At 40.5% G+C, this 24,483-nt stretch overlaps 1 protein-coding gene across 1 annotated transcript in view; it reads left to right on the top strand.

Annotated features, from left to right (window-relative positions):
* Positions 1 to 984: 984 nt before the first annotated feature.
* The window catches only part of HSPBAP1 (HSPB1 associated protein 1), a 46,699-nt gene continuing 23,200 nt past the window's right edge, over positions 985 to 24,483 (top strand). The window contains exons 1-2 of the mRNA XM_081087254.1: positions 985 to 1,178; positions 15,674 to 15,859. Of these exons, the coding sequence (XP_080943380.1) occupies positions 1,115 to 1,178; positions 15,674 to 15,859 (250 nt within the window). The 5' untranslated portion in view covers positions 985 to 1,114. The remainder of the gene's footprint in view (positions 1,179 to 15,673; positions 15,860 to 24,483) is intronic.

Raw genomic sequence — 24,483 nt, forward strand, 5'->3', positions numbered from 1 at the left:
GATATGTTCATTAAACTGGAAGATTTGTGCCCTGGCCCGGCGGCCAATTTGGTTGGAGGGTCCTTCTGTATACCAAAAGGTTGCGGGTTCCATTCTGTCAGGGCACATGTTGCAGGTTCATCCAGGTTCTGGGAGCTTACTGGAAGAAACAGATATTCCTTCTTTCTTTTCTTTTCTTTTTTCTTCTCTTTCCTTTTCTTTTTTCTTTTCTTCTTTTCTCTCTCTCTCACCAATCTCTTCTCTCTCTCTCAAATCAATTCTACTAGTATATATCCTCGGCTGAGGGGGGAAAATACCTACACTGGAGGATTTGTTCCCAAATGACCCAGATCCATATCCAATTATGATTTTGACCTGAGGAAGAGTAAACGAGAAGGGTGGGGGTTGTTGATCTCTAGATCAAGCTGACGGTTGTTTATTTTGCTATACAAATCCAGAAGCCTCACAGCTGCTGGTTAGTGCCCTTGAAAACCTAAGCGATTTGGCCTGACTGGGTGGGGAGATGAGTCACAGGGAGCACAATTAAAGGACATCTGATCGAGGTTCATATTCCCGGCAGCCACGAAAACCAGATGGAGTCATGCTGCTGCCCGAAGGGCAAAGCAGGTGTGAAGGGAAAAGAGGAGAAGCGTGCGATCTAGTATCCAAGGCTGTAAGAGCGTTAGCAGAGTAAACGGACGCAGGGCCATATTCCACTGCTCCGAGCTCCACCAAAAAAAAAAAAAAAAGCAAACATCCCCTAAAACTCCAATATAATTGGAGAGAGGAAATCACCAAGGCGGAAAGGGAGGATCTGACTAGAAAACGAGGAGAAGCAGAAACGAAGCCAAGAAAAGCCAGCATTGAAAGGACAAAACTGCGGAAGGCAAAAAGAACCACAACCGAGACCATGTGGTTACTTTACGGCTCCGGAGGAATCAAAACAAACCTGCGTGGCCCCGCCCAGCGCCGGTCACATGACTTGCACGTGAGCGGCGCTTCCGGAAGAGCCGGTAGCAACCGCTGGGATTCCTTTCGGTGCACGGGCTGCAGAGCCAGAGCCTTGGCCCCGCTGGGACCCTCTCACTCTCCACTCCACGTTTGGGTTTCGGGCGGAGCTGGAGCCGTGCTAGCCATGGCGGCGGGCTCGGGGGCCACCACCGCTGCGGGCGCTGCAGCTGGAACTGGAGAGGAGGCAGGTAGGTGCCAGCCTGAGGTCAGGCCGTGGGTACAACCCTGTGCCAGTTGACTCTCTTGGCACCTCTCCTGTGGCCGTTTGGTCTGGCTCCTGTCTCAGGCCTCTCTAGCCCTGCAGTAAGCGGTGAGGGGAATTGTTTTCTAGCGAACGTGGCTGTTCTCACGTTGTGGCATCCAGATTTTGGGTCCTCGCACAGGCCCTGTATCCCCGCATCCTACCAGCGCGGTTGCACGCTTGACGGTGTTTCGAATGTTACAGTGGATTAAAATTAAATGTGTGAAATTGGAGCCCACTCTTGAGGCAGATGGAGATGTCTGGGGCCTTTGCGAACAGAGATTGTGAGCTTTTGTTTGATTTGGGTGGAATCCTGCTTTAAAGGACGGGTGAGGTTTGGAAGCCCAGTAGCCTGAGATCCCTGTTAGCATTTATGGAATGGTTGCTCGGTTCCTGGTGCTGTTCTGGGGACTGCCGCAGGACCAGAGATTGTTTATAACAATGCCTTTTCCCAACCGAGTAAAGAGGTATAGAAAGGAAAAACAGTGACTAACATGTGGTAACGGGAATACTGTCAGTACACACTGTGAGGTCTGTCACCAGGAGGAGAGAGAGCCCAGTAGGGTGGGATAAATGCTTCAAGGTGGGGAGAATTTGAGGTGGGCCTTTATGATTGGATGAGATAGTGACAAACTCAGGTGGTAGTCATGGGGAGTCTTTGGAAGACAGGAGGGGGCAGGATGGATGTGATTCCGGATAAAAGTCATGTTTGCCTAGAGGGGGAAATGACCATTCCAAACAGAAGAAACAAATTATAACTTAATATCTGACCCAAATCTCCTGCATTTATAACTCACTTGCTTGTGTACCCCAAGGGGATAATTCTTTTTTTCCTAATTACATTTTACATTTAATATTATTTTGTATTAGTTCCAGGTGTACAGCATGGTGCCTAGACAGTCATATACTTCACGAAGTTGTCCACCTGATATTTCAAGTACCCACCTGGCACCATACATAGTTATTACAGTAATATTGACTATATTCCCTATACTGTACTTTACTTTTTTTTAACTATTTTTTTTATTGTGTAAAGTTTTACATAATGTCTCCTTTTTCCCCAGTTGACCCCCTCCCCAGCCATTCCCACCCCAGGCAAGCCCCCACCACCCCAGTGTCTGTGTCCATTGGTTAAGCTAATATGCATGCATACAAGTCCTTTGGTTGCTGTCTAACCCCCCCTCCCCTGCCATTTGTCTCTAGGTGGATCTATTCTTGTTCATCAAATTATGTTGATCATTATATCCCACATATGAGTGAGAGAGATCATGTGATATTTATCTTTCTCTGACTGGCTTATTTCGCTTAGCATAAAGCTCTCCAGTTCCATCCATGTTGTTGCAAATTGTAAAAGTTCCTTCTTTTTTATAGTGGCGTAGTATTCCATTGTGTAGATGTACCACAGTTTTTTTAATCCACTCATCTGCTGATGGGCACTTAGGCTGTTTCCAAATCTCAGCTATTGTAAATTGTACTGCTATGAGCATAGGGGTGCATATATCCTTTCTGATTGGTGTTTCTGGTTTCTTAGGATATATTCCTAGAAGTGAGATTACTGGGTCAAATGGGAGTTCCATTTTTAACTTTTTGAGGAAACTCCATAGTGCCTTTCACAGTGGCTGCACCAGTCTGCATTCCCACCAGCAGTGCACGAGGGTTCCTCTTTCACCACATCCCCGCCAGCACTTGTCATTTGTTGAATTGTTGATGATAGCCATTCTGACAGGTGTGAGATGATATCTCATTGTTGTTTGATTTGCATCTCTCAGATGATTAGTGACTTTGAGCATGTTGTCATATGTCTCTCGGCATTCTATATGTCCTCTTTTGAAAAGTGTCTATTTAGGTCCTTTGCCCAATTTTTGATTGGATCATTTATCTTCTTTTTGTTAAATTGTATGAGTTCTCTGTAAATTTTGGAGATTAAACCCTTATTGGAAATATCATTGGCAAATATGTTCTCCCATGCCGCGGGCTTTCTTGTTGTTTTGTTGATGGTTTCTTTTGCTGTGCAGAAGCTTTTTATTTTGATGAAGTCCCATTTGTTTACTTTCTCCTTAGTCTCCATTGCCCTAGGAGCTGTGTCAGTAAAGATAAGAGGACAATTCTTGAACTTCATCTAAACTTCTGATTCATTGATCCTTCCACTTTCTGCCTATCTGTATCCCCTAACCCAATTAGGAATGCATGTCATAGTTTATCATTATGATCTTGTCCTTGAAAATACATTATCTCTTGTCTCTCCCTGCCTTTTATTTTTCTGGCAAAACCCACACTCTGGATGAACCCAGTCTTTTTTCCCTTTTTGCACCTGCACCTATCTGGATTAACTTTGCTGGGAAAAGTCCTGGATAAATTGATGACACTGTAAAATGAAAATGGTCAACCACTTGAAGATTCACTCAGTATGGGCATGAGATCCTTCTTATCCTCTGTTTCTGTGGTAAGCCTACTTTCTTTTTCCAATTACAATTCCCTAAACTTTGTGTATACTCTCTTCATCTCTTTCTCATTTTCAGCTGATGACTTCTTTGTAAGTCAGGTCCGTTCTGCATCTAGTCTGTCAACTTTTTCCTCCTTCACTATCAGATCCTTGTCCAGATCATCCACATTTCTCAACTAAACCTCTTCAGGCCTTGTACCCTCCAATCACTTCTCTATTCAGCAAAAGGTAACACTTGCTTACTTAAAATTTTTTGATGAATTCCATTGCACTTAGAACTTAGAATAAAATCCAAATTCCTAACCACAGCCTACAAAAATTCTTGGTTTGGGTTGTATTCTTAAGGACATCTATCACTCACCACCTTCCTTTACCTGCTTTTCACATAGCTGGTTCCTCAATCATCAGGTTTCAGAGTATGTCACCACCTGAGACCTTACTAGAACAAACCTATTTGAAAAATTCTTTGTAGTTTTCCAAGACCTCTAACCCTAAATGTTCTATAACACAGCATGCTTCTTCCTTTGTTTCTCTTATCACAATCTGCAATTACTTGTTTATTTTTATTTCTTCCATTAGACCTTAAGTACCTTGAGGGCAGGACCTATGTCTGTTTTGTTCACCACAGGCAGCAAGTACAATGCCAGACATAGTGAGCACTTGTTACATATTTGTTGAGGGAATTATTAAGGGAACCCTGTGCCAAGTCCAGAGCAAGAGGGAAAAGAGCTTGGCCTGATCCAGGAACTGAAAGGAGTTGGTATGAGGAGTGGTGAGAAAAGAAGAAGGATCATAAAGGGCACCTTATACCAAGTTAAAGAGTCTGGACTTTCTATGGCAGTGGGAAGCCTTTGAAGAGCTTATCTGGGAGAGTGACATGATCAGATTTAGTTTTAGGGAACATCACTCTGGCTGAAGGATGGGACATAGATTCAAGGGAGAAAGACTGAAGGACAAAGTTCTTAATCGCCATTAATTTTAGTTACCTCTGTAAAATGCATAATTATTGTGAAAGTTAAAGACACTTATAGATCATCTAGCACAGTATCTGGAAGGAATTATGTATTTAATAAAGGTAACCATTTGTATTATTAATAGAAAGTGCTGGCATTGCTGACTGACTAATGTTGAAACTGAGAGAAAATAAATTAGAGATACCTGAAAATTCCCAGTCTGAGAAATGACATATAAATTAGGAACCTGAAGAAAAAAGGAGGTGGTTGGGAGAGCACCGTTGAGTTTTCATGTGAATGCACAGAGTTTACGTTTGGAGGGATACTGCCAAAGATGTCAAGCAAGCAGAAGGGGAAGATGAGCTTTTTATTTTTTATGGTATTCACATACCATAAATTCATCCTTTCAAAGTGTACAGTTCACTGGTTTTTACTATTTTCACAAAGTTGTGCAGCCATCACTACTATAATTTCAGAACATTTTCATCACACCCAAAAGAAACCTGGTACCCATTAGCAGTTACGACCCATCCACCCCTTTTTCCAGCTCCTGGCAATCACTAATCTACTCTCTGTCCCTACGAATTTGCCTATTCTGGACATACTATATAATAAAAGGGTAATGGGCAAATTGTCCCTTCCAACTGAGTTTTGACTAGGGGGCGGAGCTGGTCCGCCAACCGCCCAGGGCCCCTCTCCCCAGCCAACCCCGCCCCCGATTGGACCCCTACCCCAATTGGGGTCAGGGCTGGCCAGACCCCACCTGTGCACGAATTCGTGCACCGAGCCTCTAGTTTCATATAAATAAAATCATAATATGAGGCCTTTTGTGTATGTTTGTTTTAGCATAGCATAATGTTTTTAAGGTTCCTCCACATTGTAGCATGTGTTAGTACTTCATTCCTTTTTATGGTTGAATAATATTCCACACATAGTATGGATATACCATATTTTATTTATCCATTCATCAGTTAATGGGCATTTGGGTTTTCATTTTTAGGCTATTATGACTAATGCTGCTATGAACATTCATATGCAAGTTTTTGTATGAGCATATGTTTTCAGTTCTCTTGGTCATAATATCTAAGAGGAATTTCTGGGTCATATGATAATTCCATATTTAGCTTTTTGAGGAAACTGGTGATTCTTCATCTGAAGTCCTAAGGAGTGGGTGAAATGTGATCAATTTAGGTTCATTCCTGGTAAAAATGTACCGTCCTGATGAGTGATGTTGATAATGGGGGGTGGAGTATGCATGTGTGAGTGGAGGGGTATGTGTGAAATCTCTATACCTTCCTCTGAATTTTGTTGTAAGCCTAAAACTAATCTAATAGTCCTAAACAAACAAATATGAAACTACTTTGTTAAGAATCAACTTAAAATTTGAGTGTGAGATGTTACTTCCAGGATCACACATTGATTGAAGCATTTAGTGAAATTAAAAATTATAACTCTTTGAATCTGATTTTGTCTTTCAGACTGAGGTTATTATGTTTATTTCTATTAGGCTCTCATAGTTTTAGTTATAGCTAGGTTTATACCTTTATGAAAAGAAGGATGTATTCTATTGTTCTTTCAGTCTTGCCCAAGGAAATATCTCATTTTAGCATTGTATGGATTTGAGTTTCATATATAGCTGACTCTCTTATACTAGATTTACTTTTTAGTTAGAGATGCTATACTCTCTGTGTCATTCTTATTCTCACTTTTTAAAATAAGGTCAGGGGGAGGCACAAGAGTTCAAAGAAAAACACCTGTATGATAAAGAGTAAAAAATTCATATGTAGGTAAAATACTTCATGCTTGATAATAATGAATATTGGAAAAAGAATACCATTGATTTTTTAATAGTAGTGAAAAAACAAATAATATAAATTTTATCATCTTTGTCATTTTTAAGCGTACAGTTCAGTAGTGTTAAGTATATTCACATTATTGTGAAACAGATCTCCAGAACCTTTCATCATGCAAATCTGAAACTTCCTATCCCCCCTACCCCCACACTCCCGCTGCCATCAGCTCTGGTAACTGTCATTTTACTTTCTGTTTCTATGAATTTGCCTGTATTAGTTTCTTTGTATAAGTTGAATAACACAATATTTATCTTTTTGTGACTGATTTCTTTCACTTGGCATAATGTCCTCAAGGTTCATCTATGTTGTAGCATGCGACAGGATTTCTTTCCTTTTTAAGGCTGAATAATATTCTACTGTATGTATAAATATTTTGCTTGTCCATTCATCTCTTAATGGACATTTGGATTACTTCTGTTGTTGGCTGTTATGAATAGTGCTGCTGTGAATATGGATGTGCAGATACCTTTTCATGACTCTCCTGTTGAATATTTTTTATGAAAATTGAGATAAAATAACCAGGGTGTGGTTGTTGTTTTTTGGATTATGAAAAATTTACATAGTGAAAGCTGAAGAGATGGAAACATTTTGGTAGAAATTTTAAAGCTATTTTGGAACATTAGAAAGAGCTTTATTGAGACACCATTTTTTCTAGTACTAACTTCACTTAAAATACACATTTACTATTCTTTGCTTTAGGTTTAAGACCAGTATTACTTTTGAACTTGTAAGTAGTATTTATGAGCCAGTTTCTGGTTCATGAATGGATTAAAGTAAGGAAGAGGGGTAACTGGGCCAGAGTGATAAGTGTAAGAAGATGGGAAGAGGGTGGTAGCTGTCCAGCATGTAACTGTCTGCCATCCCCAGGTGAACTTGCTTGAGGGTTCACTACCACACCAAGTATTGTTATTGGCAAGATGAAGTCATAACAGCCTCAACATTTCTGCTTGTGGTATCTTCAGTGGCACCATCTTCTAGGCCTTGAAATTTAAAGGGTTTTTAAACTATACATCAGTTTACTTAAGCATTATGTTAACTTTCAGGAGAATTATCTTCATTTGTATTGACATTTTAAAATAGTGACTATAAAATGAAAAATTATGTTTGGTGTAAATTTTACCATTTAGTATTTAGTCATTTTGTTAAGTAGTACTTGCATAATTCCATTAGTGTTCAGTATTTTTCTGACATGGCCCAATGTTCATGTTACCCTAATATCTACCATTTCTAATATCTACCATTCCAGAGGTTTTAAAATTCCCTGTATGTATATACAGTAGTTGTCAGCCTGATGAAACCGTCATAGGGATGTGTGTGTGTATACATGTGCGTATATATATGTACATATATATAAACATATACATTATACACACACACACACACACACACACACACACACACACACATACTCTGTACCACTATGGTGGGTTTGTGTATTATAACTTTTTAAAATATATTTTTATTGATTTAAGAGAGGAAGGGAGAGGGAGAGATAGAAACATCAATGATGAGAATCATTGATTGGCTTCCTCCTGCAGGCCCCCTACTGGGGATCGAGGCATGTGCCCTTGACCGGAATCAAACCCAGGACCCTTCAGTCTGCAGGCTGACGCTCTATCCCCTGAGCCAAACCAGCTAGGGCTGTATTGTAACTTGTGACTTACTCTGATATCACCTTCTGAAAGTTTTTGAATAAGATTGAAAGCTATCAAATTTAATAATTGTTAAATTTTTATTAAAATTATATGTGAGTTCATTTTAATTTCAGGATCTTTGTTGTAGTATTCTATTAACATTAGGAGAGTATTCTGGAAACGTGTGTTAGTACACACAGACCCAGGTAAAGGTCCCTGGACTGAAAATCTACCTCTGCAAGCAGCGGGGAGGGAAAGCCTGAAGGAAGAGGCTGACCACTCCAGTATGGTAATTAGTAGAGAATATTAAGGGAAATTTACATCTGAGAAGTATCTTGTGTTGTGCAGAATGAAATGGTTCCCCCCACCTCTTGGCAGGCATCAAAGAATTATACAGTGTAAAGAGCAGATATCATAGGTCTAGTATGTGAATGCTACCAGGTACAGAAAATTACTTTATGTGTTCAAAACTATGGCCTGTTCCAGGAACCAGCACCAAGTGGGAGGCAGGGGAGAGGTGCTGACTTAGATCAGCATGAACATGGATTACAATCATACTGCCTCTAAGGGGGATCTGTGCTAAGCAATCTCTGTTCCGGCCCATGTCCAGCTCTCAGGTCCTGCAGTGATCACATCATTGAGCAGTCTATCCTCCACAACTTGGTATATTTTCCTCATTCTTGTCTTGAATTCTAACTCTCAAATACAAATCCATGCCAGATATTGACTGAAGCCAAATTGCTAGCAAATTCAGAGAAATTAGATTTCAAATTATCTTGTATTTTGCATTAACTAAAGAAAAAAATTGCTGAAAAAAGGGCAATTTGCTTTTTGATGGTGTATCATTATCTACAAAAAAATCAGTTATTAATCAAGCTGTAATAAATTGTCTGAATAACATGCTACATTTAGAGGAAAAAGAGACTAGACTGTTGTGCAACACCTAGGTCACTAATCTGCTTTTTCAGGGGTTTCTAAGTCATCTATTTAAACATCGCTGCTTCCTAGACTTTTAGACTTAAACACACTTATTCTTTAAAGGCTGTCAAGTTTGCTCTTTGCAAATACTGTTGGCATGGAGTAACTGGTGCATCCCTAGGCTGTTTAATTAATACAGTATAGATTGCATTCTTCTGAAAGGAAATTGTAATACTTAAATTTGTTAATTTAATGGCCCGGTTTATTGTTGATTAAACTATCAGAAACCAAAGTAGTTTTATCTCACAACCAGCTGGTTGTTTTATTTCACTGATAGGCCTGAAATCCTGTAACTATGCTGATTTCCTATTATAGGGAGCATCCTATTGCTCTGCATTGTATACGTTTTATAGCACTTTTAATTCATTTAGCAAATATTGGAGCATTTAATGTATTCTAATCACTGGGCAGGTGTTTTAGTTTTTAGAGTCTCCTAAATAATGTCTGGGATTTTTTAGATCAGATCATTAAATTAATCATTTAATATTAAATGTTAAAAATTTTAACATTATGTTAGAGGGAAAAGTACTTACTTTCTTTGAAACTGTTCTGTCAAACACTAGTCATGTTTTGGGAACTTTCTAAGCCATATGATCTATCAGCTCTGACTTAAGATAAGCAGAATAAATAAAAACCCAACCCCAAACAGACTGGTGCTTCTGTTTATCTCTGTCCTTTTAATTCCTAGAAGTAAAATGTTCAAAGCTTGAATATCTTAAAACCTTAGAACTGACAGAATGCTACAGTGGATTAGACTGCCATAATTCATCCAACTTAAGCCACAGAGCACTTTATAGGAATGTTAAAAAAAAAATCAACTTAGTAAGATGTAAAGATCTTATTGGTTTTATCCAAAGATTGATGAGTCGGGCAGCATCCCATCTAGTAGACAGAAAGGAGCTCCAAGAAGCTGTACAAAAATGAAAGACTTTATAGGCACAGGGGAGTGGGAATAAGGAAGTTACACTAGCAAAAACGTGGATTGGCTGTGGCAAGGTCATTTTTCTTTAGGGATGTCAGGGTCTATCAGGCAGATTGCCTCGCCAGTACTAACCAGGTGATTCTTTTCTTTCCTTTTTTTTTTTTTTTTAAGATATTTTGATTTTTTACAGAGAGGAAGGGAGAGGGATAGAGAGTTAGAAACACCGATGAGAGAGAAACATCGATCAGCTGCCTCCTGCCAACCCCCTACTGGGGATGTGCCCGCAACCAAGGTACATGCCCTTGACCCGAATCGAACCTGGGACCCTTCAGTCCACAGGCTGACGCTGTATCCACTGAGCCAAACCGGTTAGGGCTAACCAGGTGATTCTTGATTGGTTCAATGTTCCATTTCTATGAGAGCTGAAACTGTAATTAAGTTTGAGGTTGGTGACTTGGGGCTTAACATAAGCAACTCCATTTTGAGCCTGTTGTCTTGTTTGTAACAGAGAATATATGGTTGTCCTTGAAAACCATAGCTTCAGAAGGCGAGATGTTATACCAGTTATGAGCTAATAACAGTGTATTGACTATAAGAGTTAATTTTTTTAGTATGAAGGGATTCAGGAAGTAGAGTTTGGCTGGTGGCTCAGTGACACAAAGATGGACATCTTTGCATTCTTTCAGCTGACATTGCAATTTCCTGGGCTGTTCTTTTATCTCTTAAGATGGTTAACCATTATGTCTGTTTCCCAAGCCAAAGATAGGAGAGGAGGATAAGGGCAAAAAGGATGACTCGCAACTTCCAGATGTATCTCTGGCCCTTCCTATCTGCAAAGGGGTCTAAGAAATGTAATTTTTCAGCTACTCCCAATGACCAAAGTTCTGCCAGTAAGGAAGAAGAGAATGGTAAGTTAGGCAGCCAGTTGCCTCTACTACAGGTATTAACACCTCCCCCAATACATACACGATGCACAAACCAAACCATTTCTCCCTCCCCAGCAGCACATACGGATTTATTATCTATGAGTCGATCTAAAGCTTTCCTGCACCTATTTATCTTTTCAGCTTATATTATCTCTCCTGAGATTTTAGTGCCAGTGTAAGTCCCTCAGTGTTAATCCTCTGGTAGCAGGATTATGCAGTGGAAAGAGCACTGGACTTGGAATCAGGAGTGTGACCTATAATTTCAGTTCACCACCAGGGTGTTGCCCTTTGATATCTGAGCTTCCATTTCTTCCTTTGGGTAGTGGTAATAAAATACCTTATCTGCCTTCTTAGAGGATCACATGTGCATTTTTATTTTAATGTATATAGAACTATGTGGCATATTTCTCCATCTTTACCATCTCTGCCTTCCTCACTGCCACTTCTTGTTCAGGGCCCTGTTATCACACTTCTCTCTTGGCTATTGCAATAGTTCTCGGAGTAAATTCCAGTCCTTACAACGCTACAGATTTCTACATAGCCCTCATTTTTATTGTTACTGGACATATGTACCATGGGGAAAATATCTAATTATAAATTTTACTCTTAGACATTAGGTGTATATTTTCAGATTTATTTTGTGGTGGTAGATGTTTTATATGTATGTATATACATATATTACAAATGTATATCTTATGATTAATTATTTTGTTAAAAGCAAATTCCTAAGTTACTAGGTTAGTGGGTGGTTCTTTGAGACTTCTGCTTCTTTTTCCCAGTTATTTCTCAAAGGATAGTTCTAATTTTTATGCCACAAATGAGAGAGTATTATGAATGTATTAATAGCATTTCATACATAGTCTAGTAAAACTTTAAAAATATATAATAGCCCTAGCTGGTTTGGCTCAGCAGATAGAGCATCGACCTGCAGACTGAAGGGTTCTTGGTTTGATTCCAGTCAGGGTTATATGCCCGGGTTTCAGGCTCCATCCCCAGTGTCGGGTGGGCAGGAGGCAGCTGATCAATTGTTCTCTCTCATCATTAATGTTTCTCTCTTGCTCTCCCTCTCCCTTCCTCTCTGAAATCAATAAAAATATATTTTTTTAAAAATGTTTTTAAATATAATAAAAATGCACCTTGTCCATTTTCATGCACATGGAATCTGTCCCTACAAGTCCTGGAAGATTTGGTGCACTGCAATCTGGTAACCTTGTATGTATAGACCAGTATGAGTTCAGACCTTAAATGTGCATTTATCATACATGTCAAAAGTGGTAAACATCTCAAGGAAAGATAGACACTTTTTTTATTCCTCATAACATCCTGTTTTCTTTAACAGGGTACTTCAAGGTCATTTAAGGATAGAGTTGGGGCCTGGCTGGTGTGGCTCAGTGTTTGAGCATCGACCTATGAACCAGGAGGTTATAGTTCGATTCCTGGTCAGGGCACATCGCCGGGGTTGCAATCTCAATCCACAGTATGGGGCATGCAGGAGTCAGCCAATCAGTGATTCTCTCTCATCATTGATGTTTCTTTTTTTTTTCTTGTAACAGCTTTATTTAGATACAATTCACATACCACACAATTCACCTATTTAAAATGTATACTTCAATGGTTTTTAGTATATTTAGAGTTGTGCAGCCACTAATCTACTTTCTATTTCTATGGATTTGCCTATTCTGGACATTTCATATCAATGAATTCAGACAATATGTGGTGTTTTATGACTGACTTCTTTCACTTAGCATAATGTTTTCTTCAAGGTTCACCTATGTTGTACTATGTATTAGTACTTTGTTTTTTTTTCTTTATTGGCTAAGGTATTACATGTGTCCTGATCCCCCCATTGCCCCCCCACCCCCACCCCACCCCCACTCATGTCCTTGCACCCCTGGTGTCTATGTCCATTGGTTAGGCTTATGTGCATGCAAACAAGTCCTTTGGTTGATCTCTCCCTCTTACCCCCACCCTCCCTACCTTCCCTCTGAGATTTGACGGTCTGGTCGATGCTTCTCTGTCTCTGGGTCTGTTTTGGTTCATCAGTTTATGTTGTTCATTATATTCCACAAATGAGTGAGATCATGTGATACTTATCTTTCTCTGACTCTGACTGGCTTATTTCACTTAGCATAATGCTCTCTAGTTCCATCCATGCTGTTGCAAATGATAAGAATTCCTTTTTTACAGTAACAGAGTATTCCATTATGTAGATGTAGCACAAGTGCTGGAGAGGATGCGGAGAAAAAGGAACCCTCTTGCACTGCTGGTGGGAATGCAAACTGGTGCAGCCACTGTGGAGAACAGTATGGAGTTTCCTCAAAAAACTAAAAATGAAACTCCCATTTGACCCTGTGATCCTACTTCTAGGACTATATCCCAGAAACTAGAAACACCAATCAGAAAGGATATATGCACCCATGTGCTCATAGCAGCACAATTTACCATAGCTAAGATTTGGAATCATCATTGATGTTTCTATCTCTCTCCCTCTCTGAAATAAATAAAAATATATTTTAAAAATATATTTTAAAAACATAATAAAGATAGAGTTGGGGCTTTTTTTGCATTGAGACCTAAGAGAGTCTCTCCTTCCTCACTCCGTGTAGTCCCCAGCTCTTCTACCTGCCCTTACTCTCTCTAAGCATCCATACTGATTTCCTCCTCACTTGGAAGCCCTGACTTCCAAGGCAACACACTGTTATCAAATGTCAACTGCTGAAGGCTTAGAGCTTGCTCACTTTCACCAAGGATTTAGGAAAGGATTCTGAGTTTTAGCCCTTGATTAAGAAAGGAAGTCAAATTGACTTAAATTTTCATTTTCTTTAAAAGTAAGTCTTATATTCAGACAAGTTCCTCAAGTTCCTCGATGAGTCCTGCCCCATTCCTCTTCTTTTATCAGAAAGTTTATAAAAAGTTGGATGATGGGAGAACTTGGATTAGTTATGAGCTTTTCTAAATTTTTTTGAATTAAGTGTAATTACAGATTACGTAACTGAAATACACAATTTAGCTGATTCAGAGAATCATAAATATATGTTTTGGGGGTCAAAGTACGAAGCATTTTTTTTACCTTTCCCAGAACACTTTCATCTTAACACATTGCGGCTGGATCATGAGAATTCTTGCTTCATATTACACAGTGTTTTACAAAGTATCATACTTTAAAAAGATCTTAGCTTGTAAGCATATGTAATAAATAACTTCAAAATGCAATGGGTATTTAACTTTAAAGCGTGCCTTTAACATTTATGTAAAACTTTTTTGTACTCGTTCAATAGAAATTTATCTGGCTACTGGGTTAAGCTAGCAATAAAACTACTGGTCCGCAGTGTGTTTAAGATGTCTTTAAAGAGAAACTTATTCTTTCATTTAGCAAATACTAATATTTAGTATCCTATCCAGAATTAGCATTATATAATTCTGTGGAATTTATTGCAGTACTCAGTTCTTAGCCCCTATACTCTTTATAAATGCAGTTGAAGCCAATGATTATTTTTTTATTTTTACAAATGTTTTATTTAGTTAGTTAGTTAATCCTCACCCAAGGACAGTTTCCCAGTGATTTTTAGAGAGTGTAAGGGAGGGGGAGAGACAGAGAGAGTGAAACATCTATGTGAGAGAGAGACATCAATTGGTTTCCTCTCACACACAACCCAACCGGGCCTGCAACCGAGGTACATGCCCTTGACCAGAGTCAAACCTGTGATCTTTCAGTCCATGGGCTGACGCTCTATCCACTGAGCCAAACTGGTCAAGGATTAACCCTGATACTTTTCCTAGCACATTTTTTTATCCTTTTTAAATCTTTCAATAAAAGTAATTCCCCTTTTCCCACTGACTGGTGTATTTTTATTAATTCAGTTGGTTTTGGGGACATAAATATGTGATAGAGCAAGTAGAATTGTTGCTGGCCCCAGCAATTCTGGTTGTTCTAGAGTAGCTTATATCAGCTTTTCTTACATTATCCTCTGTTTAGAAAATAATATTTTCAAAAAAATTGCATCTTTTTAAATTTAAATAGTTAGAAAGCCTTTTAAAAAAAATCTTGATGTTAAAAATTGTAAGTATTTTCTAACATTTAAAATTTAATATAAGACATATCATCGATGAATTATGGTTGTTTGATATTTATATTTATATTAGAGGCCCAGTGCACGAAATTTATGCATGGGGGCTGGGGGGTCCCTCAGCCCAGCCTGCACCCTCTCCAATCCGGGACCCCTCAGGGGATGTTCAACTGCTGGACATCCCTCCCGCAATCCGGGACCACTACTCCAAACCACTCACCTGCCTGCCTGCCTGATCACCCCTAACCTCTCTGCCTGCCTGCCTGATTGCCCCTAACTGCTCTCCTCTGCCCGCCTGATCGCCCCTAACTGCTCTCCCCTGCTGGCTTGATCACCCCTAACTGTTCTCCCCTGCCAGCCTGATTGTCTCTAACTGCTCTCCCCTGCTGGCCTGATTGCCCTTAACTGCTCTCCCCTGCTGGCTTGATCGCCCCTAACCTCTCTGCCTGCCTGCCTGATCACCCCTAACCTCTCTGCCTGCCTGCCTGATTGCCCCTAACTGCTCTCCCCTGCCAGCCTGATCGGCCCTAACCACCTCTGCCTCGGCCCCTGCCACTGTGGCTTTGTCTGGAAGGATGTCTAGTCTAATTAGCATATTACCCTTTTATTAATATAGATTTATAACTATAGTTACTTATCTGTTGCTCTATTTATTTCTCTTCCTAGGTGAATATGTCAAACCTTTCACACCAGAGAAAGCAAAAGAAATTATCATGTCTTTACAGCAACCTGCTGTCTTCTGTAATATGGTTTTTGATTGGCCAGCACAACACTGGACTGCTGAGCACCTTTCCAAGGTCCTTCATGGCAAGCAGATACGATTTAGGATGGGAATGAAAAGTACAGATACAGGTAGGTATGATTACCACAAGTAATCATAATAATAATGTCTCTTCAATAGTATTTCCACATTCCCAGCAGTGTGTGCTTTATCTCTAGAAAATCCTTTATTTCTGATTCTCTTTTTGACCATTTTCAGTTAGAGAATATTTTATTGGAAGTTTTAGGACAGTTTGTGTTAAGCTTTTATTTAAAGAATAAACAACCTATAGTTTATAACCTCATCTATATATATAAAAGCCTAAGCGACCATCTGACTGTTTGCCTGTCCGACCTATAGCTATGACACACAATGACCACCAGAGGGTAGATGCTCAACGCAGGAGCTGCTGAGCTGCAGTGACTTGCAGCTGCGGTTCTCGGATGACACACCCAGAACCAGAGAGGACGGAGCCTGATTCTGGGGTGCGTCACTGGAGAACCGCCCTCACGCAATCTGGGACCCCTTGGGGGATGTCTGAGAGCTGGTTTTGGCCCAGTCCTCACAGGCCATACTGAGGGACCCCACCGGTGCAGGAATCCATGCACCAGGCCTCTATTATAAAATGTTTTTGTTCAAGCATGTGGCAAATAATAAATATTTGTTAATCTGCTATTATTTCTGTTCCCACATGACTGAAAATGACCAATAGTAATCTAATAGTTGCTCCCACTTTTGACTTGCATAGAATGTGTCCTTTTATGTGTGGCTTCAGGCACTATTTATAGTGCTCAGTCTTAGTTGAAATTTTATCTCTTTGCCTTATCAGCTGCCTGACCTCCATTGCAGGTAATATGTGTAGCTATTTTCTTTTTCTCTTAAGCAATTAGATTTTGCCAGCTCCCTCTTCTTCCCTAAAGACTTGTAATGTTTTGATTGGTTTGCCTTATAGTCAGCACAATTATTGTTACCTCTCAGAATACTTAATATAAAAGAAGGATAAGGAGTCCACAGCATTGTCTGGCTTCAGAATGTGTGTTTAACTTATATTTAAATATGGGTAGGTTTGGTAGTCTAGAAATTCAGCGTTTTAAGTATTGCTGTGAGGTGGCCTATGAATATCTACTAACTGAGACAGTTTAAGAAGGTACCCGTCTTCTCAAAGCTTCTTTCTTTCATGTTAACCTTCTAGTAGATCTCATAGAATTATTTGGTTTTTAGTGTCTAGAGCAGGGTTGGGCAAACCTTTTGACTCAAGGGCCACAGTGGGTTCTTAAACTGGACCGGAGGGCTGGAACAAAAGCATGGATGGAGTGTTTGTGTGAACTAATACATGTTAACACTGCTGCTGGTGAAGGAGCGGAAGGGAGAGCAAGAGAACTCTCCGCTCTTTCGGCTCCGCAGGCCGGATAGAACAGCCGAACGGGCCGGATCCGGCCTACGGGCCGTAGTTTGCCCACGGCTGGTCTAGAGTCTCCTTGTATTCCCATGACAGACCGAAATGTTTTTACTATATTTTTAAAATTAAATGCTAGACCAGTGGCAGCCACATAAAAATCAGCTTGTGCTTTTTCCTTCTTGATTGTAGTCTTGATTGTAAATCTTCCACTCATTGAAGACAATAATTTGGAGAGAAATAGGATGTAATTTTTTCCCCATCCTGGTTAGACTCCAAATACAATACTACTACTAATAGCTAACAGTTATTGAGAGCTATTGTGTCAGTCACTGGTGTAAGTGCTCTATGGATATTAACTCTTAATCTTCTTCAGACTTATAGATGAATCACAGTAATTTGACATTTTCAAGTTGATACTTAAGCATAAGAGAAAGTAGAAAGTCTTTGTGGTTGTAACAACTCCTCTGAGTTTTTACTAAAGATATTTTGTTCTTTTTAAAAATTAAGGTAAAATTCACATAATGAAAAGTTGACCATTTTCAGTATACAGTGGTTTTAGCATATTCACCATGTTGGGCAACATCATCACTATCTAATTCTAGAACATTTTCATCGCTCCATAAAGAAGCCCAGTACCCCTTCAGCAGTCACCCTCTGTTCTGCCTCACTGCCAGTCCCTGGCAACCACTAATCTACTTTCTGTTTTTATTGATTTGACTATTCTGGGCACATCATATAAATGTAATCATACAATATTGTGGCTTTTTGTGCTAGTTTCTTTCACTCACATAGCATGTTTTCAAGATTCATCCATGTTGTAGCATGTATCTGTACTTCATTTATTTTTATTAATGAACTAGAGGCCCAATGCACGAAATTCGTGCACGTGTAGGGTCCCTAGGCCTGGCCGGCGATCAGGGCCGATCAGGGCCTTCCTTCGTTCCACGTTGCCCCCTGGTGGTCAGTGCACGTCATAGCGAGTGATCAGTCTCCCAGTTGAACTTCTACAGGGACAATTTGCATATTAGGCTTTTATATTTACAGATAATATTCCATTATGTGTATATACCACATTTTGTTTATCCATTAATCAGTTTCTGGCCATTTGGGTTGTTTCCACTGTTTGGCTATCATAAATTAGGCTGCTATGAACATTTATGTACAAGTTTTTGTGTGGACATATGTTTCCATTTCTCTTGGGTTTATACCTAGAAGTAGAATTGCCAACTCATACAGTAACTCTGTATTAAACCTTTTGAGAAACTTCCAAACTGTTTTCCAAAGCAGCTGAACCATCTTAAATTCCCACCCCAATGTATGAGTGTCCGATTTCTCTGTCCTTGCCAACGCTTACCCCATTTTTTATTCTGGTCATTCTAGTGGGTGTGAATTGTTATCTCATTATGCTCTTGATACACATTTCCCTTGACTAATGATGTCAAGCATCTTATCATATACTTATTGACCACTTGGATATCTTTTTTGGAGAAATGTCTATTCAGATGCTTTGCCCATTTTCTAATTGAGATATTTTTTGTTTTTGGGTGGTTTGGTTTGTTTTTGTTTTTGTTTTTTTTTGTCTTTTGTTGTTGATTTATCAAAGAGTTCTTTATATATTCTGGATACTAAATCTTGAAGTTATTCTTTGAGTATAAATGCAATTCTGCCACAAGCAATAAGAGAGCTGACTCAGAGTCAGCTTGCATGGTTTCAAATTTTGGCTTACTATGTGACTTTGGTTAAGTAACTTAACTTCTCTGTAATTGATTAAATGTGTTCATGCACATAAAACATTTAGAACAGTGCCTAGCACATAGTAAATGCTCAATAAATGTTATTTTAAAAATAACATTGTAGAGAATATTGCTTATTGTAGAGAATATTGAAAAAAATGGGAAGAGCCAGAGAAATTAAAAAGCACTTGGTCCTATCACCAAAGTGTACATATGTCCATATAGGCCTTTTTGTCTTTTAAAAATAATGTATTAATGTTCAGAGCCTGCTTTGTTTTTTTTTTTTTTACTTAACATATTCTGAGCAGTTTCTCTTAACATTAAATGTGACTTTTATTTATTTATTTTTTTTTATATATTTTATTGATTTTTTACAGAGAGGAAGGGAGAGAGAGAGAGAGTCAGAAACATCGATGAGAGAGAAACATCGATCAGCTGCCTCCTGCACACCCCCCACTGGGGATGTGCCCGCAACCCAGGTACATGCCCTTGACCGGAATCGAACCCGGGACCCTTGAGTCCGCAGGCCGACGCTCTATCCACTGAGCCAAACCGGTTTTGGCAAATGTGACTTTTAAATGGCTACCTAATATTCCATTGTATGATAGTATCATAATGTATTTTTTAAATTCTCTTATTTTGATATATAGATTGCTTTGAAGTTTTAAATTTTTAAATAGGACTGTAGTAAACAATTTTGAAAATAAATCTTCTCCAAGTTTGTGATTATTTCTCTAGAATAGATTTCTAAAAGGATCATGACTAGATCAAGGGATATGACCATTATCATCAGTGGCAGCAATATTCATGAAGCTTCTTAACACAAGAACCTTCTGAGGCGTTCGGGAATGCCTCTCTTAAGTGGTGTCCTAAATATCTAGTAGCAACCTGCTTCTCTCTTTCTCCATAACCATCTTCTAGTTGGGGTTACCCTGCTTTCTCTCATCCCACTAGCCTCATCTATAGTCCCACTGTACCTCCTGCTCTCCCTACCTAGGCTATTCTTATACTGAAACCAGAGACAGTTTTTGTTTTTTAAACTCATCTTATTTCTCTGCTTAAACCCTTAAATGGCTTCTCATTACCTTTAAACTAAAGGTCAAAATTTTGTTTTGGTGTAGAAAGCTGTATTTGTCTCATCAGCTTAATCCCTCTACCTGAGCTCAAGCCAAACAAGTATTTCTGCATTTTTTGTATTTCCAGAGGTTTGTTTCTTACCTCAGGGCCTTTGCGTCTGTAGTCTAGCCATGCTTCTCTCTGTTCCTCTTTCCCCTTACTCCACCTTTACCTAGTTAATTTCTCTTCTGCCTTCAGATCTTCCTTCAGATGTTAGCTCAAATAGCATTTTCTCCTGGAAGTCTTTCCTGACCACATCTCCCTCCCCTACCCCCAAATGTGTGACTCTTAAATTATCTCAGAGCACCTACTATTTCTTAGTAACATTTAGCATAGTTATGATAACTGATTAGTTATGTCAGTAATGAACTGTTCAAAGTCTCTCTTCCCATGAAGAAGTTCACTTTCTCATCGTGGACTGAGCTCCTAATGGACATTCAGATATGTGTGGGGTGAAAGAATGAAAGACCTCTGATACTATGGCCCAGCTCTTTGCAGACAGCACTTTTCAAAAAATAATCTTGCTTGGGATGGTGAACACACAATACAACATACAGATGATGTATTATAGACTGTATCCTGAAACCTATAAAATTGTTTTTAAGATAGATAGAAAGATGATTGATAGATAGATAGATAGATGATAGATAGATAGATAGATAGATAGATAGATAGATAGATAGATAGATTTCAGAGAGGAAGGGAGAGGGAGAAAGAGAGATAGAAACATCAGTGACGAGAAGGAATCATTGATCGGCTGCCTCCTGCACACCCCCTACTGGGGATTGAGCCCACAACCCGGGCATGGGCCCTGGGCCGGAATCAAACGCTGACCTGGTTCATAGGTCGACGCTCAACCACTGAGCCACGCCGGGCAGGCTGAAACCTATCTAATTTTATTAACGAGTGTCACTCCAATAAATTCAGTTAAAAAGAAATGAAAACAATCTTGCTGATAGGTGAAAAGTAACATCTCATGAGTTTAACATTTTTTTGGTTGCTGGTGGTGTTGAACATGTGTTCATATTTAGTGGCAATTTGTATTTTCTTTCTGGTAATTATTCTCTGACTATTCCTTATTGGGCTTTCAGGTTTTTGAGGTGTGTGGGTTTTTTTTAATAAGTGCCTTACATATTAAGAATACTGTGTTTGTTACTGATCTTGCTAGACTAAAAGAGTCCATTTGCCAGCACCCATGAAAGCCCAATAAGATGTGACCAAGAGTTTACAGCAAAGAAAGTAAAGATTTATTTAAGGAAATGGCACAAGCCGAGAGTCACAGGTAAGCTAGTGCTCTAAAACCTGGCTCCAGGAGGGACCACACAGGGACAGATTACGAATGGGGAAAGTTAGTGATCATGGTGATTTAGGGAGTTGGGGTTGTAGGCTCTCCTGATTGGTTGGGGCCAAGGTAGGGAGTAGTTGATCATTGTGTTAGGTCCTGAGGTCAGCCATGGCGTTGTTCTGCCTAGCGCTGTGAGGGTGTGGTCAGTGGGGTCCTTCTGCTTTATGGGCCTGGGACTGAAACACAACTGAGGTCAAGATGTGTGGTTGGTTTCTGTGGTCAACAGACTTGAGGCTTCATTCTTAAGACAGTTGATGCTGACTGGAGTCTGATGTCCTAAGGACTTAAGCATTAAAAAAGAGAGGATTGGCAGAAAGGAGAATGGATCATGTTAAAGAAATGCAGTTTCTATAAGGATACATAATGTGCTTCCCATGTTATTATTTGCCATCTGATTTTGCTTCATGATTTTTACCTTTTTATATAGTCAAATCATATATTTCATTAATATTTTTAATCCTATTTATTAGAAATTTCTTCTGTGTCCTGAAAATAAATATTTTTTTTAAATATTTTTATATTTCAGAGAGAGAGATAGAAACATCAGTGATGAGAGGGAATCATTGATCTGCTTCCTGCATGCCCCCCACTTGGGATCGAACCCCCAACCTGGGAATCAAACTGTGACCTCCTGGTTCATAGGCCATCGCTAAACACTGAGCCATGCCAGCCAGGTCTGAAAATAAATATTCTAATATTTTTTAATAACTTAATGATTTCTTTTTTTTTTTTAATATATTTTATTGATTTTTTACAGAGAGGAAGAGAGAGAGATAGTCAGAAACATCGATGAGAGAGAAACATCTACCAGCCGCCTCCTGCACATCCCCCACTGGGGATGTGCCCGCAACCCAGGTACATGCCCTTGACCGGAATCGAACCTGGGACCTTTCAGTCCGCAGGCCGACGCTCTATCCACTGAGCCAAACTGGTTTTGGCGATTTCTTTTTTATATCTTAATAAAAGCTTTCTTTCAGAAGAGCTTTTGGCTTTGTTGTTTAACAACTGAATCAGCCAATAGTAAGGATAGTTTTTAGTTCTAAGGTTAAAACTGTCTTTTTATAAAAAAAATCTTAGAGTATTTTACTATTTTATTTAAAAATGAATGCTTAATTCAATAGTGTCTTTAAAATTCTTTTATTAAATTTATTGGGGTGACATTGGTTAATAAAATCATACAAGTTACAATTCTATAATATATCTGCATATTACATTATGTATTTACAACCCAAAGTTCAATCTCTTTCATCACCATGTGTTTGATCCTCTTTACCCTTTGACACCTCCCCTCCACTTCCCTTTTCCTCTGGTAACCACCATACTGTTGTCTGTGTCTTTGAGTTTTTGTTTGTTTGTTTTATTTGTTCATTTGTTGCTTCCAGTTTTATATCCCATACAAGAGGCCCAATGCACGAAATTGGTGCAAGGGTAGGCCCTTGCAGCCCCAGCTGCCTCGCAACCCCGCTGCCTCGCAGCCCCGCCCCCAACCAGCACCTGCCTTGGCCTGGTGTTGCCCACATCCGCCACCACAACCCCCTGGCTCCCTGGTTCCGCAGAGTGCCCCCCCCTCCCCATCAATTGTCCTGCAGCAAGTGGCCTGGGCCTCCCTTTGCGAGGCAATCGTGGAGCCACCCAATTGATTGCCCCGCTGACTTGTGGCCTGGGCCTCCCTCTGGGCAATCGTGGAGCAATGGCAGGCCCCCCGACCAATCACATCACACCTGCCTTGGCTGGCCTGGTGCCAGTGCCTGTCATAGCATGGTCATCGAGAATGTTGTCTGGATGGTTGTTCTGCTGTTCGGTCATTCGGTCGATTTGTATATTACGCTTTTATTATTATAGACTAGGGGCCCGGTGTACGAAATTCGTGCACTGGGTGTGTGTGGGGGGGGAGTGTCCCTCAGCCCAGCCTGCCCCCTCTCACATACTGGGAGCCCTCAGGCGTTGACCCCCATCACCCTCCGATCGCCTGATCGGCCCCTTGCCCAGGCCTGACGCCTCCGCCAGAGGTGTCAGGCTTGGACAGGGGACCCCCATCTCCCCCCGATCACTGGCTCTGGCCCCCGCCCAGGCCTGAGGCCTCTGGCCCAGGAATCATGCCTGGGCAGGGGACCCCCATCTCCCCCCGATCACTGGCTCTGGCCCCCGCCCAAGCCTGACGCCTCTGACCCAGGCTTCAGGCCTGGGCAAGGGGACCATCATATCCCCCCAATCCCCGGCTCCGCCCCCCACCCAGGCCTGATGCCTCAGCCAGAGGAGTTGACCCTCATCACCCTCCGATCACCAATCACCGGATCAGCCCCTTGACCAGGCCTGAGGCCTCCGGCAGAGGTGTCAGGCCTGGGCAGGGGACCCCCAGCTCCCCGCGGTTGCAGGCTCCGCCCCTGCCCAGGCCTAACGCCTCTGGCCTAGGTGTCCGGCCCGGGCAGCGGGGACCTGCAGTGGCAGCGGGGGGCGCAGCGATCGTGGGCTTCGCTTTAGGCCCAGGCAAGGGACCCCTAGCTCCTGGGACTGCCAGCTTCGACCTTGCCCAGCTCCCATCGCTGGCTCCACCCCTACTTCCTGCTATCACTGGCCAGGGCGGCAAAGGCGCCTGATTCTCCGATCATGGCTGGGGAGCAGCCCTGCCCCCCAGCTCTTAGCTCCCCGCTGGGTTTCCGATCACTGTCAGTGGCAGGGGGCTTCTTCCTGCTTTCCCTTTCGCCTCCCTGCATTGTGCCTACATATGCAAATTAGCCGCCATCTTGTTGGCAGTTAACTGCTAATCTTAGTTGGCAGTTAATTTGCATATAGCCCTGATTAGCCAATGAAAACGGTATCGCCGTACGCCAATTACCATTTTTCTCTTTTATTAGTGTAGATATGAGTTAAATTCATATGGTTCCTGACTTTCCTGTCTAATTTCGCTTAACATGATATTCTCAAAACTCATCCATGTTGTCACAGATGACAGTATTTTATCTTTTCTTATGGCTGAGTAATATTCCATTGTATATATGTACCACAATAGCATTGTGAAAGTTGTAAGTGATTTTAATTATATAGCAAGTGCCAAGTTAATTTTTAATTAATTGAAATGATAGTTAACATTTTTGGTTGAAAATATTTTTAAAAAAACAATTT

Source organism: Myotis nattereri, assembly GCF_964212035.1.
Source record: "Myotis nattereri genome assembly, chromosome: 3".
NCBI lineage: Eukaryota > Metazoa > Chordata > Mammalia > Chiroptera > Vespertilionidae > Myotis > Myotis nattereri.